Genomic DNA, 19,328 nt, shown 5'->3' with positions numbered 1-19,328 from the left:
AGATTTTGTCACCCTCCTTCACCCATTTACAATTGCTGCCCATAGATTCTTTTCCCCATCAATCACATAAGCCCATATGTCACCATCCATGTCCTTTTTTGCTACTCTTGCCATGTTTCCCATCAAAAGATGCTCAAGACTCTTAAAATATTGAGAAAGTCAAGAGTCTCCCCACATGGAGCCCACAAGGACCCTCTCTTTTCCATATGTCCACATCCTCCTTATTCCACATGGGACTTCTAGAAGGATTCCTCTTGACTCCACACTCCTCCACCTGCCTTCCACATGCTTGGCATGTGGCCTCTCTTATATTATTGGAACACATGGACATGAGTCCACCTCTTTATATGACTCACTCTTCCTATTGTCTAAAAACCCCATAATATCCCATACATAAATAACTGTCACCCCATACCAACGTATTTATCATTCATACACATGGTATTTACAATGATCCATTCCACTCATCCTCTCAATCCCATACAATATCTTAGAAAATAGAAATAAATGAGAGCTGCTAGGCTCACTTGATACTGAAACTCTTATCAAACATAAAAGAAAGGAATACCAATGCCAAATAAAAAATATCTATTTTTCACGTCACAGTATGTAATCTGTTTTGTTAAATGTTTTCTTTGGATGTAATTTATTTTGTTTCAATTTGAATGTAATACTATTATAGCAAAAACTATCGGATGTAATTTCTTTTGTCTCAATTTCAATTTAATACCATTATCACCAAAACTATTGTTGGCTATTACTTCGGTAGTGAAAGTGGCTCTAACGAAGAACAAATGGCATATTTATGCCCTCGTTTACATTTTATTGTAACGATAAGGATTGTTGCACAAGAAATTGTTGGAAAAATTATTCTTATTGTAGTGAAAATGGTCTCAATAAGCATTCAGTTTTATCCTTTCTTTTTACTATTACAAAGGAAAATAAGGGCACCTCGTCCACCTGCTCGGCAAGGCCGCCCCTGGAGGGCTAGAACCACTCTCTCAGATCCCACTAGACCTCTCTCAAGGGCCTACCCTCCCAAAGCCAAAGTTGCCATCTGGGGGCATCCTACTCTGGGATACTGGGACGATCAATGTTCCACAAATGTCCCACCACTCTGATCATCTGCCAATGAATTCCATCCAGACTCCCATCCATCTTTGGATATCTCTCAGTGAGTGCGTGGAATAGGCCTCTCATTCCTACATGGAAAAAATCGGGCTGTGTGCTGCCTCGTTGCGTCATCATCCTCAAGGGGACACCAGTTTGAGAAAACTGACCTAACCCTCTGATGTCCATCCACACGCAAAGTCCTTCCCACTAGGGCTCAGGGATGGCTAGGTCAATCTCTCTCATCCACTGCCCTGCCCCTCACAAATGTGCTAAAGTGCCAAACCTTGCCTCTGCCTTTATGGGTAATTTGCTCCATCTGCCAAAGGAGCCGGCCGGTCCACTGTCCCACTGTGCCCACCCAATGTGAGTCCGTTGCTCGAGCATATGCCCATCTTGATCCCTGATCTCTAGGTGCTAAACAAGGGGCTCACTCAAAATCCTCTTTGCATTGGGGCTGAGCACAACTGAGGCCCCCTGCTAATCTCTGCCAGACCCTATGGAGGCTCCTCATCAAGGGGGAACCCTTCCCTGTAAGGGGGTCCTTTGAGAAGTTCCATCTGTGTGAATGCTGCTAGTGCCCCCAAGTGCGTGGTGTGTTCCTGAGAAGCCCTCACTGTAAGAGGAGCTTCCAAAGCTCTACACCTGGGGTGAGGCCGGGGAGAAGTGCTACAGTGAAGTCAGTAATGCGATATGTGAAGACAGGGATCCCATGATGTAATCAACAACACTGTACTCTACATCTCCGGATCAATGATACCCAAGCCTCCCAATGCATGCGGCATGACACCATCTGCCAAGCGACCTGGGCTCTAGTATTCCTCATGCCGTCTGATCCTGCCGAAAGGAAGTTTCAAACCAACTATCGGAGCTTCTCAATGCACCTGTGAAAACACCAGTAGGAGGTGATATACTAGGCCATGGTAAGAAAGACCTGGTTTGTCACTAAGGCATGGCCCACTAGGTGTTTGGCCGAGCTCCAGTAGAGAAGCTTGTGCCGAAAGTTCTCGAGGATCGGGGTAATCTGTTGCTCTGCTGCTGTAGTATCAATACCTAGCAACGAAGGTATCTTGCTGTCTAGCCCCTCGGTATCCAACGAAAGCCAAAGTCGCTCCCCCACTCTTGAATCTCATGTATTTCCTCGGAGCTTGTGAAGAAACCTATGGATTTTCTCCAGTTGATCGCGCACCCGAGGCCTTATAGTAGATGGCCAAGGCTCCCTTGACTCTCTCCAAACTCGCTGTGGTGCCCTCTATGTACAAGGCCGTGTCATCTGCAAACTCAAAGTCTAGCAGCTCCTCCTCCAGTCTGATTGGGAGCCTCAACCCTATGAGGCCCACGACTTGTGATCTCAAATAAGTAGTAGCCCAAAGCCTCTGCCACAAACAAGAAGAGAAAGGGAGCCAGGGGGCAGCCCTGGCGGACCAAGCGAGAGAGAAGAAAGGCCTTGCCCATGTGTCCACCAATAAGCATCTGAATAGAGCTCCTCGCATAAAGTGTAGAAACTCCTCTGATCCATCTGTTTGAGAAACCCAATCTCTGCATGGTACCCTCTAGGAAATATGCTTCCACCTTGTCGTAAGCCTTCTCAAAATCCAAGAGAAGGATGGCTAAAGGATGTGACTCCTCCCTGAACCAATCCCACTACCTCCTAGAACATGAAGATGTTATCCAAGACGTTGCGCTCCTGAATGAACCCGATCTGAGTGTCGTGGATGATGTCAATAAGATGGGACCGTAGCTGCAAACTCAAGACTTTGGAGAGGATCTTGTATGAAGTATCAAGCAGAGTGATCGGTCTCCACTACTGTATGTTTGACCTATCTCCCCCTTTTGAGATCAAACAAATCCACCCCCTGCTCAGGGACTAAGGAAGGGAGCCCGTGTCGAAGATCTCCTGGTAGGCTAGGCGGAAAGGGGTGAAGATGATCTCCCAGAAGTTCCAGAAGGAGGCCGGAGTCAAGCCATCCTTACCAAGATACTTCTGAGTTGGGAGAGCCTTGAGGGTTTCCCCAAGCTCCTCATCCGTGAAAGGCTCCTTCAGACTCCTGCACAAATCCTACGAGACTACTGTTGGAACGTGGTCCCAAACTAACTCACGGGCCACAAGACAAGCTAGAGTCATCCTCTCCGTCTGAAAAAGCTGGCTATAAAATCCTTTAGTCAAGTCTAAAATCTCCTGCGGATCAGTGTGCATGATGCTCTGAGTATCCCGTAGACATTGCAACTGCATGCCTGCTAATTGTGGCCCAGTGGTATATAAGAACTGCTTTGTCATCTTGTCCCCCTGCTGTACTCATCGGGCCTGGGAGGAGTGATAGGAGAACTCAACCCGCCAAATCTCCGTGTCCTGAAGCTCAAGGTGCGCACTCTCAAACCTACCACTAAGCCACTGGGATCCTTGGTCCTACTCCTTGAGCCTCTCTATGGAGGCGAGGTCTCTTTGCAATGCGCTCACGCTCCTAAAGAGCCCTCCTCTGTCTAAGGGCATGGGCCTATAACTCCTCACTGCTCCTCTGGATCGCATTAGCCACCCACAAAGCCTAGCCCTCACAAGGTGCCATCTCTGATTGCTGCCAAATCTTCGCCATCACCTGTTGAATTTCCCCATCCTACAGGAGGTCCTCTGGAATACGAACTTCCCAAAACTCCAAGTTGTTGAAGTCTCCTCCAACAATTCAGGAGTCTACATCCAAAAGACACTCTGTCAGCTTCCTCCAAAAGGCCGGACAGTGCTGTTTGCATGTTGAGGCATATACATTCAGGATCCCACTCTCCCATCCTAAGTCCCATCCAAACTGCCCATCTTGGGATAAGCTCACCCTGATCATAAACCTCTGGAGACACTATCTGTGAGACCGAGATGCAGACCCCTCCGCTCCATCCTACTGCGAGGGACCACACCTCCGGGCCTCTCCTCGAGAGGAGGTGGTGTCACCATCTAATGTCCGATGTTGAGACCATATGCTCCTAAATCAAAAGCAAGTCCACTGCCTACCCTACCACTGCCCTCCGCAGCTCGTGCCAAAGGATCATGTACTACGGTTGACTATAAGCACGGTCATGGAGCCCGTGCACTTTCCAACTCACGATGGTCTAGCTCATGAGGACAAAAATGCAAAAAACAAGGCTCGCTTATGAGTGGGTGCCTGTCACCAGAAAGACTACCTTATGTGACTTTGCTGGGGGTTTGGAGGGCGAGTAGTCTATGTCTGTATGTCGGCATACTAGGGTGGACACCGGCTCAATGCCAATCTTCCGTGCCCACTTCATCATGAAGGAGACTTCCACCCTGAACAACTCCACACACTTCTAGAGTGGCCAATAGTATGCATGATCACCTTTGCATCAAGCAGCAATCTGGTAACTCCTACCACCAAACCACACATCGGCTTCTCCCGCCTGAAGCACAGCTGAAAATTCACCTCAGCACCATGGGCATGCCAAAGGTCCAATCCCATGGCCCCCTCCACTCATCCATCATGCGTGAAATCTGATCTCCCAGCATAGCATCAAACACCACTGGGGACCACTTCTCCAACCCTGTAGACGGGAACTAGAATCTCCAAACTGGGTGTGTCTGGGAGCCCACTACACTGATCAAACCCCCTTTCTTGGACTGCAAGATCACAAGTGTTACCTCCAGGGGTAGAGGGTAAGAGCCCACAATCTCTAGATTTTTCTAGGGTCCCAATCTCCAGAAGTCCTTAGTCAGTAAGGGACGCCCATGCTAGAAATTAGGAGCTGTTGACTAGGAGGACGAGTCCCCTTCCCTCTAGCTCCCTCCTAAATGGAGAGAGGGGAGGAGATGCTGCGATGAGGAAGTGGAAGGAGGCGCTGTCTTTCCCTTACCCTTGGAAGGTGGGTCGAGGTAAGGGAGGGTGGGGAGGCTGAAGAACCTGCTAAAGAGGTGGAGGGGGGGTGGAGAGGGAGGGGGGGGGACGGAAGTGGAGGGAGGGGGACGGGTGGTGAGGATGACCATAGCAGGAGGGGGGAGGGGGGGGAAGGGGAGGGGGGGGAGTGGAGAGGGAGAGGGATCTAGGGGGAGGGAGGCAGGGGGGAGTAGGAGCGACCACAGGCTCCCCTACTGATCAAGCTCATCAGGGATCTAAATCCGCTCCTCCTCGAATGCTGTCGAGCTAACGTCTGTAGCTTTTGCCATCATAGCATCCGAAGCTCTTGGGGCTCGCTACTAAGACAAGGGTGAATGCGGACGCTGGACCTACATCCTGAGAGGATCACCTGGCTGAGCAATGGCCCCTGTCGCCACTAGGGGGTGGTCCTCCATGTGTGGCCTCCTGTTGCTGCTGCTGCTCCTTAGGTGCCTCTCGAAATACTCTCTCTGTGTCTAGCCCTCTGCCTATAGCGCTTTCGAGCCTGTTTGCTTGGTTTCTTTTTCTTTTTAACCTGGTTCTAGTCCCCTTCTGAAGGGGTCACCCAGGGGGTCTGAGACTCCTAATGCTCTTATCTGGGAGGGTGCTGGGCTTTGACCTGCTCACTCTGCTTACTCTGCGAGGGAGGGGGGGAGCTCCGACCGCGGGGGCAATCTCTGGCTAGGTGAGCCATCTGTCTGCAACGAAGACACTGGCCTAGTAACCCAAAAGTCTCCACTCGCTGGCGAAGTGTACCCCCTTCAAGGGTCTCTAGGATGATCAACTTTGGGAGGGACTTTGGGCTCTTAACCATTAGTCTAATCCTAGGGACCCCATCATCTACTACCAATGATGTGGCTGAATCCGGCTGAGACTCCAATACAGTGCCAAATGCTCAACCAATGGAGGGGAGGATGGCTCTATATTCCTTTGGGAGCCCTGGGAAGCAAGGAACATGGTGTGTCATGTCCTCCGCTGTAAAGCCATGGTACCAAGGGAAGAGGTACACCAAATGCTGGCCAAGGAGGATGGGACTCTGATCCACGAGTGTTGAGGCAGTATCGAGGGAGCTCTGCTAGATGAGGAAGACACCTCTTCCATAGATGGTGACCTCTTAAATGTGGTCACCCTTTAGTGCTAAGCTCGCTTGAATCCACTCTCGCACTTGTCTCCTTGTGGGTGTGAGGCCCACAATTCTGCCCATGATTGCCTTGTCTTGGAGGGACTGAACTGCTTGTTATACTTGTTGCTTGTTGACTTGGGAAAGAAGGACCTTAACGGCTGTGGGATTTGAGGGTGGTGCCATAGAGCTCCTCTGGCCAAGGGTCACCACCAAGATTTTCTTTCTCCGAACAAGCACAAATGGTCCCGCTGCAGGGAGGAAAAAGATAAAAGGGCAGGGTGAGGCAGAGAGCAGTCAGAGTAGGAGGCGAAGAAGAGGCGAGGAGGGAAGCGAAAGAGGGCAGGCTGAGGGAAGGAGGAAAAAGGCAGGGAAAGAGTCGGGAAAGGGGAGGAGGGGTGGCAGGGGATGGTAGGGAAGAGGACGTAGGGGCAGAGAGGTGGAGAAGGCAGGGAAGGCGAAGAGGAGGCAGGGGGCAGCGAAAGGAGTGGGGGGGACGACAGGAGGCAGAGGAGAAGATGGCAGGGGGTGGAAGAAATGCAGGGGGGGCGAGAGAGTAGGTAGAGGGGAGGAGGAAGAGATGGCTAGAGGTAGAGATGGCGAGGGGGGTGAAAGAGATGGCAAGGAGGAGATGGCAGGGGGGAGGCAGAGCAGGAGGACAGGGAGGAGGCGGAGGAGGCTACAAGAGGGAGGAGATGGGAGGGCAGCAGGATCAGCTAGGGGCAGCAGCTCATGTGGACGCCGTGCACTATCTATCGCACCCCAATGTACTGGGTCCACAATGTTACAATTACCTACACGAAGAAGATTTCGCACCACTTTTATACATTACAATCATTAATAAAAAAGGAGATTTTTTTATTGATATTCTATTGTGACTTTTTTCAAGATCGGTGTCTAAGCCTAGGAATAGAGTGATTAGACATGAATGTGATTAGATGAAAGAAGAGATAGCATCACTAGCATTATGGGAGTCTTTTCAGAATTCCATGAGGATAACATTGTTGTCATAATTGTGTTGAGAAATCTGGATGCAAGGCCTCAACCATTGGAAAAAATTAGATGCACTTTTGAAGCATAGATCATTGCTAGAAATCCGTTGATGCATATAGATGAGCAAAATGTCAAAAGGCCCTTCAATGCACAAAACAGAGGGACATATGGGATTCCACAAAGAAGAAATCTCTCTCTTTCTCCCCCCCCCCCTCTCGCTCTCTCTCTCTCTCTCTCTTCTCTCTCTCTCTCTCTCTCTCTCTCTCTCTCTCTCTCCTCTCTCTCCCCCTCTCCCTCTCTCTCCCCCCCTTCTCTCTCTCTCTCTCTCTCTCTCTCTCTCTCTCTCTCTCTCCCCCCTCCCTCCCTCTCTCTCTCTCTCTCTCTCTCTCTCTCTCTCTCTCTCTCTCTCTCTCTCTCTCTCTCTCTCTCTCTCTTTTTAATTGAAAAATTAGTATCACCCTTCATTATCTTGTTGAACGTTGTAAAAATCTATTTGGATTTATCCATGCCATTCCTTGTATAATTCAATAAATGGAACTTAATTTTAATACAAAATATGAGCACTTAAAGAAAGAGAATAATGCCCCAATGTGCAAGCATGAAATTAATTCGCCTTCAGAGAGATATTGGATATAAACTACATCAAACCTTCAAAATTAGAAGTCCTTAGAACCATACGAAATTACTCTATATCTTAAATAAAATTTTGTTTATGCTATGATTGTCTCTACTTAAAAACAAGCTAAAAAGTAATTGTTTTTATGCAAATAAAGGAAGAATAGAGATCTTTTGAATATCTAATACTAATAGACAAGCTTGTAAGCCCTTCTTGAATGTCAATGACACATGGGATTCCACATAGAAGAAATCTCTGTGTGTGTGTGTATGTCTCTCTCTCTCTCTCTCTCTCTCTCCCCCCCCCCTCTCTCTCTCTATTTTTAAATGAAAAATTAGTATCACACTGCATTGTCTTGTTGAACTTCGTAAAAATCTATTTGGATTTATCCATGCCATTCCCCTGCCATTCCTTGTATAATTCAATAAGTGGAACTCAATTTTAATACAAAATATGAGCACCTAAAGAAAGAGAATAATGCCCCAATGTGCAAGCATGAAATTAATTCGTCTTTAGAGAGATATAGGATATAAACCACATCAAACCGTTAAAATTAGAAGTCCTTAGAACCATACAAAATGACTCTATATCTTAAACAAAATATTATTTATTCTTTGATTGTCTCTACTTAAAATCAAGTTAAAAAGTAATTGTTTTATGAAAATAAAGGAAGAATATAGATCTTTTGAATATCTAATACTAATAGACAAGCTTGTAAGCCCTTCTTGAATGTCAATGACACCAGTTAATTATAAAATAAAGTATTAGTGAAAACTTGAAAAATGAGTGGCATGTTGAAATGAGTTTGGAGCCATATTTTTGCCCAAAAATCCTTGGGGATGCTGAAATTTCACCAAATCTGTGAAATTCTTCCCCAAAAAAAACATTGATCACATGTTTAATGCAATGCAACTATTCTACTTAGAATAGTAGAACAACCTCAATTCCATAGATCCTTTCGTGATGGATGTGATTATAGTGGAATTATAAAATGGCGTTAATGAGATGATCAATGTTAACTCTCTAGTCTTTCAAAGCATGACCTTTTTTGGTTGCAGGCTTACAGTTTTGCTCAATGAAGTTAAGGTCCTGTTATTTAATGTGGGTTTCCTTATTTCCAAGAAGGATTCCCTTATTGGGACTAGTATAGGTGAGGTTTGTAAGCTTGGTTAGGTTGATGTCTGACTGCTACTTGCAATGTAGGCTACATGTAGTGTGCCCCTTTTAGGTACCCAATTTTTGTATTCTAGTCTTTTTTCAGGGACTGACCACCCCTTCTAATACAAGCCGGCCTGTTTTCGTTTTTTTAAACAATTGCTTGCTTGGATCCTATAGAAGAACCAACCAGAGAAGGAATGTAAATTAAGGTTGGGAAAGAGCTCCGGGAAAGGCCTTGGGTGGGTTGTAGGATTCTAATCAAGGAGGTCAAAAATGACATATTCACGATTGGATAAAATAAGAGGTGGATGTTCCTCATGCCTCCCACTTTCGAAAAATACCTAGGTGGTTGTGCCCTAGGCCTTTCACGTATGCACAATTTATGATCGAAGGTTGCCATTTGAAGGTTAAATGCTTCTCGGATATGTGAGAATCCTTGTCACACTTGCTTTGGCTCACACAACCCCACCACTTCACATTTTTTTCCCCAATGAGAATCCCTGTCACACTTGCTTTGGCTCACACAACCCCACCATTTCGCATTTTTTTTCCCAATCACACGGGGCCAACTACGAGGGGCCGACCGTGGGCTAGCAGAGGGAATCGAATGTGCGAGCCAGCTCAGGTGAGCAAATCCTCAACGACCTTAGGAGCCAATCGTGTCCAACCCCGCGTGCTCTCGCCCATGAAGAGAGGCATGGATGTTCCCATCCACGTGTATGCCACGTAACATACACGTTAATAGTGATTATGTAGGAATTTACTCTTCAGTAAGCCTTGCATGCACCACTGGAGCTCCAATTCTGGCTGTCGGAATTGATCGTAATCGATTGCACATTTTTGTCGAGGAAGAATATCGCGTTCGAAAATTTCAATATGCAGCAGGTTCTTCGCGTCTTGTTTTTGTTTCTAGTAGAGTTGGGCGCAGTGCTCGTGGATGGGCAGTTACTCAACAGGCCAGAACCTGCTGATGCACGGAGTATCGCGCGCTGGCTTGTTGGATCCAACAATTGGGGCGTGATAAGGTTTGCTTGAATTGCCCATGCAGCATTGCCAAGTATATTGGGCCAAGACCTCGTAGTCGTTTTTGTAGCAAACTAGACGAAGCACTTTGGGATGTTGAGCACAATCATTCTAATGGCCGTCGCATTTCTGAAAAAGGAACAAACGGTTTTTTGATTGGATTGCAGCACTGTTTCTGTTCATCTGAATGGAATTCCTTTTGGGTAAGCTACTAAAAGCTGCTGGTATTGTTTACTTTTCCTGAAGACTAACCTGTTTGCACTAGATGATTAACATCACAATTTCATTTTGCAGGAATGTAGCGTCGTACAGCGATGGGCCAGTTGGGAATTCGACAGGTGTTCCTTATTTTTACTTATCGAAGCTTGAACCCACCCCAAGAGACGTGGCTGTCATCCCTTATTGTTCCTTGACAGTCAGCGAGTCTCCTCTTGGCACCTGTGGCCGCAGGGATGTTGAAAATCCCACCTGTGCTAAGTTGACGCTCTCTGGACAGGTTTCCTACAAGTCCAATTCTTCTGGAATGCTAATAAAATGCATAGACTTTTACGAAATATAAGTTGCAGAGCATTCACCCTCATTGTATCACTTCACACAACTTTTCTATGCAGATGCATCTTCTTGATGAAATGGAGTGGGAGTTGAAGTTTGCAGCAGAATCTTTGTTCTCAAGACATCCTGAGATGCAAGGTATGAAATGCCTATGCGTTTGTACCCACGTGTGGAAGAGAGAGGTTTGAGAGGGGGGGTTTGTATTCATGTGTGCATGGGCATGCGCATGCTTAGAGAGGGTCTATGGCCAGCCAGTAAATGCAACAGCTATGGAATGAATGAAGAGACAAAACGCCTCACACGAAAGGAGTTATCTCGGACATCGAAATGTTAATCTCAGTTCCTCTATAAGTTTCATTCTTTCCATGTTTCTTTTGCTTTCCCTGCACCCCATTCCTTGACGACCACATGCGTCACCAACGTGGAGAATAAACATTCCATTCTTTTCTAATTCGGAGTATGTTAGAGTTGGAGACGTTTAGGGGTTTAGGGGAGGAGATATGAGGTATTCTGCCTTTGATATTCTTATCCGTGCTTTTTGTTGGTGTGCCTATTTCAATAGACGTGTAGTTCGATGGGTTGAAGGATTGACTTGACGAGAGTAGTAACATTGATCTTCATTTTTGAATACTCAAACATTCTGTACCATCTTTGCACCATTCCACCCCGTCTTTTTCCTCCTCTAGTCTTCGAGTTTATCCCAAACAAGGTGCGAGTTGGATTATATAGCAAATTTATGATTTTCTTTGCGATCAACATCGTGTCTTCATAATTCAGCCCTGACTTTGAAGTGCTGATGTAAGAATTCCTATCCAGATGAAGCTATGCCACCCATTGGATACTTTTGGACATACTTTTTATTGCTTGTACATGCCACGCCTTGAGTGCCAGATGCCTTGTTTTAAAACCCCAAAAAGGAGTGTTAGATGCCTTTTGATTCGTTAATTTTTTTCATATTACTTCCCGTCTGTCTGCATGGACAAATTTCTCTCACCCATTAGCAGGCGTATATTTTTCTCTCTTCTTATCTTGCATACAGCTGGTTCTCTGGTGGGTGGATTAAGAGCCACACCAGCTCCAGCTGTTTTATGAGCCTTTTACCATGTTGTACTGGTTCACCTCTCCTAATTGCAATATTTGGGGATGCAAACTTTTCAGAAGACAATCGAATACTACTTCAGCTTTATGTATGACTGTTTGAGAGAGAGAGAGAGAGAGAGAGAGAGAGAGAGAGAGAGTGCATCACTTACGCTCAGACAGGATTACATCGTGATATTTCCCCCTGATCCTTTCTCTACGGTTGTGTACAACACAACAAGAAGCTCTGGCAAGCTGTGTTGTTTACACGCCATATTTTTTCAATGATACTTTTCCTGGGAGGACGAGGACTTGCCTAATTTTACTTTCATTTTGTTTTACAGACTGGCTAAAGGGACATGGTTTCCAGTTTTACAAATTGAAAATTCAGGACGTATTTCTGATTGACTGGAATGGTGTGGCAAACCCAATTCCCATAGAAGAGTATTTGAAGGCCAGCTACAGTGCTTTATAAACATCTCGTCCCTTGTATGACTCATCTTAGGATGAGGATGCAGCCTGGGTCAGATATTTGCAGGATAAGGAAGAGGTACAATGATTAACGTATCTGAAGTGTAAGTCGTCTATAGCAATGGTATACCTCTATAATGATGTTGGACTATACATATAACAGACCTACTCATAAAATGATGGATGGAGTTGGAAGAGGCTATCATATCAATATCTTATGGGAGAAGCTCACTCGGCAGTTACCTACAAGAGTATATGCTTGCTTATGATCTTTTTATGGACTTCAGAGTGTGAATCAAAACTCTGTTTGCAAATTATTAAGGTCCGGAGGCTTAACTCAATGGTTCTTTTGTGAGCTTCTTTCTCTGATTCGATGCTACAAGTGCATTTCTTCGTCCTTTTATGTTAGTTGGATGGGACATATAAGCACTGATAATTCTGTGCCATTCTAATTGAAATGACAAAGTCATGTAGAGTACCTATAATATTTTCAAGTCTGCAAACTTCAATAAGAATATAACATGAAAGTCCTGCATACATGAGGTGATGGATGATTTATAAACCATCTCATTCACACAAAGAAAAGAACAGATGAAGTCCAGTGTGAACTCAGGATCGTACACTTGCTTCAAGAACTTCACTCCTTCAAAAAGCTTTAGGGGACCTGTATATGGATGTTGATTGAGTGTACACACCACTGTATGTGAGGTTGCAAGCTTCAATGCTTGCAGCCATTTTCGGTACTTCTTGAAGCCATCCAACTCAAGGTGCAGGTACTGCATTATTCAATTGCATCTAGAACTAGTGGTCATGCATATGATGACAGGGGAAGATCTTACCCATCTGTTGCAGGTGGTTTTGTGGTTCATAAGACATCCTAGCAACCTACTCGTCATGCATATGACCGCATGGTCAAGGTCTTACCCATCTTCTGCAGGTGGTTTTGTGGTTCTTTTTCATAATACATCCATGCAAAATATGCCCTAATTGTGGTTGGAAGAGGATATGCCACTCTTCCTCATGATCGTTGCGCTGATTAAAATTTGGTAGATTTCATTGTTCACTTTAAATTTGGAAACAATTTGAGGATTCATGATATAAAACATGGGATTTGCAAACAACATTGAAGTCAAGATTGATTTTGAGGTTTCTATTGTCTGCATAATATGAGCTTAAGTTTTATCGCAAGTGTTTAATTTGTTGGTCTTGTGACGAGCATAAATGAGGTTTCTGTTCTACCCATCCCACACTAGACCTCGAGGAGAGGGAGAGGCTGATACGATAGTTTGTGGTTGAGAAGGAAAGAAGTCAAAGCCTTAGCCAAAGGTTCCTGTCTTGATTTCCCAACAAAGTGCCTCTCCTATAGAGTGAGAGCAAGAAAGCAGCCGACACTAGCATTACTTTAGTGTTGGTAGTGGCATACAAGGCAATGTGGATTCCAAAGTATCCACAAAGTAACCAAATTTGTTCAAGTATTAAAAGTAAATTGTGATGAATAATAATGGCAAGTGGTCATTAATCAACTATACACTATACAGTTCAAGAGAGTGATGATGAACTAGTGACACCAACTCTCCACCTTAAAGAAATATCACTTGATTGCGTAGATGTTGAGTCTCCCTTGGGCTTTGAGAAACGTGCTTTTTATAATTCATGGATGCTTGGTATGATGTGCCAAGTTGCAAGGTTGGCTATGCATGCCATGGGTGGGGCATGGGAGCATATGGACGATTGGAAGAAAGCAAATTATTAGTTTAAGAAGACATTAGACTTGTGACAAGCAAAAGCATAAGGCAACTGTGATGAGGGTTGAGGGGGATAATCCATTTGGGCTCCAATGGCAAGGCCTACTTCTATGTATATTTTGTAAGTGCTCTAATACTTGAATTTGTAGAGAATATCAATGCTTTGGAATCGCATCCATTTGGCCTACATTGTGTGGTGTAGTGTACATTTAAAGCCGACGGATGAACACGGACTACATAGAGGAGGAGCACCAATATGCATACACTAATGGGATGTTTGCATTGTTTAAGAAAACAGAGAAGTTTGGCATGCCCATTATTTGCTTTATTGATGTAAGTAAAGTTTGACATCTATGTTACACCTCTTATATACCTTTCATGAAATGTATATGCAGTTGTGATATGTATCCTTTACAAGAGAGCACTTAGCTCAAAGTTGTATGTTAGGCCGGAGATTGACTATGATACAAATGCCGAGGGGATCCTTGAAAAAGAAAGAAGCATGCAGTCAGGATCATGGGGACAATAAGAATGTAGAGATGGAAGACGACAAACATTCCAAAAGAGATGGCTCCAATAGTGAGAAGGGATGGAACTCTTGCTTTTGCAAGAGCCGTTTTTTAGGCATGAGCAGTGTGGAGCTCCAACGGCATAGTCCTCTTAGTTTTTTCTCCCTTGCACACACACACGCACATGTGCGGGTGCAAGCACGCATGCACACATGTATGCATGCATGCACATGCATGCCATGCACAAGTATTAGAGCCCAAATGTACATGCCATGCACAAGCATGCGCGCACACACACACACAAACTACTAGTTAACAAACCATCTCATATTTTGAAACCTTTTTTAAAGAAAATGTCCTAAACCCCACAATCATATTCCATTAACCTTCTTTTTTCAGTTATTATCCCTTGCTCTATAGAATCCCCTAAATGTTTTTCACTTTACTCACTCTTAAACACACCTTTTATAATTCTTTGATAGGGAGGATCTTTATAATTCCAATTTTGTTAATCTTCATGAATAGAGACCTTCTTTGGTTCTCATACATTTGAGATACAAAACCCTTCTCTTCATTCTCAATGTTAACCTTGTGATAGATGGTAATGGTAAATACTAGAGAGCTTATGCTCTTATCATGCATCTAAAATACAAACCTTTCCTTCATTCTCAATGTCAATCTTGTGATATGGTAATGGTGATCGGTGGAGAGATTATGCTTTTATCATGTGCTCTTTCTTCCTCTCAATGCCCTTTTCCAGATGGTCCCATGCATTACAAATGTAATGACCTTTGCATGGATTTTCCCTATCCAAGGCTACCTAAAGATGCCAGAGTATATGCCTTTGTTATTGTAATTGTGTGTCTTATTCATGACTACATCAAATTATTAGAGAGTTAAAAAAATTTGAAGCTATGGCAACTAATAATGCTCCTTCTTCTATCATTGTATCCTTGTTATGAGGATCTCTTGCACTGTTTTGGTTTATAAAATTTTGGCACCAATCCCCCTTTTCCTCACCGCTTGGAATTAGTATGCAAGACTCTAAGTTCTTTCGATGTTTCAAACCCTTTACTTGCTCCATACTTGGGATTAGTAGTTAGAGTTGTTGATGGACTTCAAGGAACCATATCTTGTTATGAGTCTTGTAATAGAAGCCTGTGCTCATCTCTAATCCTTTAAGAGAATTTTTTTGGCCTACACATGCAAGCATTGTTGATGGGAACTAAAGTGATCACCCACCAAAGCACGGTAGCTCGAACTCTATGTATGAGTGGTATACAAAGATTTTTCTTAGGCTAATTCTATTATTGTTTATGTTATGCAATCCCCTACTACTTTTCCTCAAGTCTTGATATGTGTCAATGTCTTTCATTGCAACAATTCCCCCTACGACCATGAGCAATGCTAGTTATGCCAAGTGGTTGTCATTGATTTGGGATGGAAGAAGATAGGATGATATACTGTAGATATGAGAGAAAAACTAAAAGATTTAATCTTTTCTATTGAATACATAGTCAATTTATACATAAATTTGATGAGAAGCATGAGAAAAATCAACGTGTTTCTCTTGTAGCTTGTTCATTGCTCTTATTGTGGCAATAGTAGGTGTTTAAATGGTTTCTAACTGTGATTCCAAGCATGATGCCATTTGGCTACAGTGTATACCCATAATGAGTCATGTTGAGTTGTAAGTTACTCTTCTTATACTTCCATTTTAATGTTGTGGAGTACTCCTCTTATGGCCTGATTGTACTTTCAACAAATTGTACTTGTGGCATAAGATCATAATATACTTGTAATATTTTAGTGTACATGATTCTTTCTTCTTCTATAAATGCTATGGATGGTTTTTTGTAGATTATATTTACCACCTTCATTCTATTGATTGTACTTTCAATTGAGTCATTGATGCTATTGATGTAGGAACATTTTTTTTCGTGAGATGCACATGCTTGTGGCCTAATTATACATATGACCTAATTATACCTTTCACCACCTTTTTTTGAGTGAACATTTGCATTCGTCAAAGTCATTGGAATTTGATCATAGGAAATCTCTAATGTTTTACTTTTAATGTATAGCTTGCCATAACTTTGATTGATTAGTGTCAGGCATATTCTTGGGATGTTCCTTAATCTTGAACTAGACTAAGTTGAGATCAAGGCCAATTCCATTTCCACAATGAGTCAAAATTGCAATACTAACCTTAGGGAATGATATGGACTTACAAGTGTTTAGGGCAAGGAATATTGTCTTCTAACATAGAATCTCAACTAGTTGAAGCAATCCATTGACTATCGAGGTTTTGATGAAGTTTGTACCCTTAGTCCTTTGGCATGCCCTTGTCTTACTAGAGTTGTTCCTCTATTATACACATTTTATTGGGTGGGTTTTGAAGAGCGTACCCAAATTTGTTGAGCTTTTTTTGTACCAAGTTATTTGATACTTGATAATGCTTCTTTTTTCCTCTACTACATCGACTATTGCTTTGGGATCCAAACCATTTCGTGCATATCAGTTGTTGCTACATGTTCATTTTATCCTCTTTTGCTACACCAGTAGCGCTTTCTGATCAAAATCCTTGTTTGCATGCTCTTTCGATTGACATAGGTTGTTTCCCTTGATGGAGTGCCCACCTTTTTTGCTCTTGAAATAGGGGTTACTTGTGGGGATCTATGTTATGAAAACTAGGTGTTGGGTTCCCTTAGTGCTATACACATCTATGTATTATGGGTAATGAACCAAATTAGAATCCCATGTGGTTTCCATTTGTGAAGTTTTTCAACTCTAGATTTTGGTTGGGAGCTTTTCGTTCTTGAACTTAGGATTCCAAGCCAAATACAAGACTTGGAGGTGGTGTCCTTGACCTATATTCCCCCAAGCCGAGAGTGGTAGCGAAGTAGTGAATTTTGACCCAATAGTGGTAGCCAAGTAATGAGTTTTAACTAGTCCTATTACTCTTTTTGTGGATTAAAATTCACTCCAAATACATATATAAATTAAAGTATGAAGGGTGTCAATACACTCCACTTAGTCTAAGTTGTTTTCTTTAAGTGGCTTTTATTGCCCCTCTGTCTAGGCCCTAAGCTTTTGAAAAGAAATACTGGGAGGCCTTGGCCTTTTCTTAACTACTAGGGTCATAGATGGGACTAGGTCTAAAGTATTTTCTCCTAAATTGATGGAATTTTCTCTATCTAGGTCTTGATAACAAATTGACCCACTTTGTCTTTAGAAGCTTCCTTTCTTCCCTCCCAAAGTGATGTGCTATCTGAATATCCCTAAAGCAATGTAAGATATTTCTAATTTAGAGCCAAATGTTCTTCTCCCCAAGTCAATTGTATGAGAATTTTCACAAGGTTATGCTTTTTTGTGTGTCAAAGAAATAGGATGGGGTCCATGAATGTTCCCCTTGAGGTGGGTTTTGATCTGATTAGTACACTTGGCACTTGGTTGCGTGGGTTTAGACCAATTCTTGGCTATAGAATGCTCATGAGCAAAATTCACTTTCCCACAAGGCTGTCCCGTGAGGTGGGTTTTTAGTACACTTGGCACTTGGTTGGGTGGGTTTACACCAATCCTTGGCTATGGAATGCTCATGAGAAAAATTCACTTTCCCACAAGGATGTCCCGTGAGGTGGGTTTTGATCTGATTAGTACACTTGGCACTTGGTTGGGTGGGTTTAGACCAATTCTTGGCTATGGAATGCTCATGAGCAAAATTCACTTTCTGACAAGGCACTTTTCCAATCTTGTCAAGACATTTTCTCAAGATAGAGAAGGTCTCAAGGATTCAAATTGTAGTCAAAGCCAAAAGGATAAATAGATCTCCCCAATTGAAGAATTCAAAAATATATTAATTAGTGAAAAAATACGGAGGAGAGGGATGGAACGATAAGGGAAGAGGTAAAGAGGGAGCATGATTAATGAGGAAGTCCCTCTATTTATGAGGCAAGGGACCCTCTCCCCTCTTACCATACTCTAATTCTTTCACACATCTTCATTTAGCCTAGTGGTAAGACCTTAGGATTGCATAGTAGATGTCTTGAGTTCAAGTCTCCCATGTGCATGAAGTTTTTGAGCTATCCCTTTAACCTTAGTTGAATTGGGATACTCCACCTTTTCAACTAAAATATCAATTGGGTTTCTATGTTGAAATTTTTTCTCCTTTAGTAATGTTGTATGTATCAAATAATTCATTGAGATTAAAGGCCTTTAGAATAGGTAGATGGAAAGTATAGATGAACAAACTAACGGAGAAATTAGGTGAGAGCTTTTGGGCGGGTATGAAGGGAGAATAGGGCCCCCCAGCGTTAATTTGTCTATGTGGGAGGTGGGGTGGGCGAGCATAGCGAATTAAGCTAAGGGAGGAGGCACAATTAATGAATATCTCCAGGAAGTCTAGAAGGTTCTAAGATCCGTGAAGTCTAGAAGGTTCGAAGATCCAAAAGGATCTTAACCGCCCAGCGAGGATATAAGGGGACGGGGGAAGGGGGCGCGGGAGGGGTAGAGGAGAAGGGGGGCTGTGAAAGCCTCCCCGAGAAGAAGGAAGAAGAGGAGGGGAGGCCTAAGTTGAGGGAGGGAGAGGGAGTGGAGGGAGGGAGAGGGGAGGGAGAGGGAGGGTTGAGCGCAGGGGAGAGGAAGGGAGAGTGAGCGAGGGTTGAGCACAATGGAGGGAGAGGGAGGGAGGAGAGGAGTGGGAGGGGAGGGACAGGAGAGGAGAGGGCCTGAGCAGGGTAGTGTAGGGAGGGGAGAGAGAAGAAAGCATGGGATGGCGAGGCGAGAGGTGAGGTGAGGCGAGGAGAAAATTTACATCAATTACGTGTATTCGACATAGGTTAATTGATGCATAATTCAGTTGCAACACAGAGATTAATTAATTGTGAATAGGTACATTTGTGAATAGAGAGAATAGGTACATTTGCGAATAGGACACATTATTTAGGTTGTGAAATATACACTTGGTCATCTATGGGACCTTGAAATAATCGTCTGACCACTTTTTGGACATGAAACAAAATGGCTCAGAGGAGACATTGAAGGCCTTCCAGCTCTCATTTGAGCTCTTATAAGGCACTTTGC

At 43.7% G+C, this 19,328-nt stretch overlaps 1 protein-coding gene across 1 annotated transcript; it reads left to right on the top strand.

Moving 5' to 3' along the window:
• Nucleotides 1-9,664: 9,664 nt before the first annotated feature.
• Nucleotides 9,665-12,236, top strand: LOC147897895 (uncharacterized). The gene is made up of 5 exons (XM_087380942.1): nt 9,665-9,894; nt 10,060-10,095; nt 10,187-10,388; nt 10,504-10,582; nt 11,866-12,236. The coding sequence occupies exons 1-5, from the start codon at nt 9,746-9,748 to the stop codon at nt 11,994-11,996; spliced, it is 597 nt and encodes a 198-aa protein (XP_087237068.1). The 5' UTR covers nt 9,665-9,745; the 3' UTR covers nt 11,997-12,236.
• The last annotated feature ends 7,092 nt before the right edge of the window (nt 12,237-19,328 follow it).

Source organism: Dipteris shenzhenensis, chromosome 10 (genome assembly GCF_047967505.1).
Source record: "Dipteris shenzhenensis isolate YYH24624 ecotype China chromosome 10, Dip_SZ_1.0, whole genome shotgun sequence".
NCBI classification, from domain to species: Eukaryota; Viridiplantae; Streptophyta; class Polypodiopsida; order Gleicheniales; family Dipteridaceae; genus Dipteris; species Dipteris shenzhenensis.
Note: the sequence above shows the minus strand (reverse complement) of the source record. Positions and strands in the feature narration are given on the sequence as shown.

Excerpts from the sequence above, each read along its gene's own strand:
- LOC147897895 (XM_087380942.1), top strand. The coding sequence starts at position 9,746 with ATGCAGCAGGTTCTTCGCGTCTTGTTTTTGTTTCTAGTAGAGTTGGGC. Across the intron at positions 10,096-10,186 it reads CTGAATGGAATTCCTTTTGG|GAATGTAGCGTCGTACAGCG; the intron begins GTAAGCTACTAA and ends TTCATTTTGCAG. Across the intron at positions 10,389-10,503 it reads AGTTGACGCTCTCTGGACAG|ATGCATCTTCTTGATGAAAT; the intron begins GTTTCCTACAAG and ends TTTTCTATGCAG.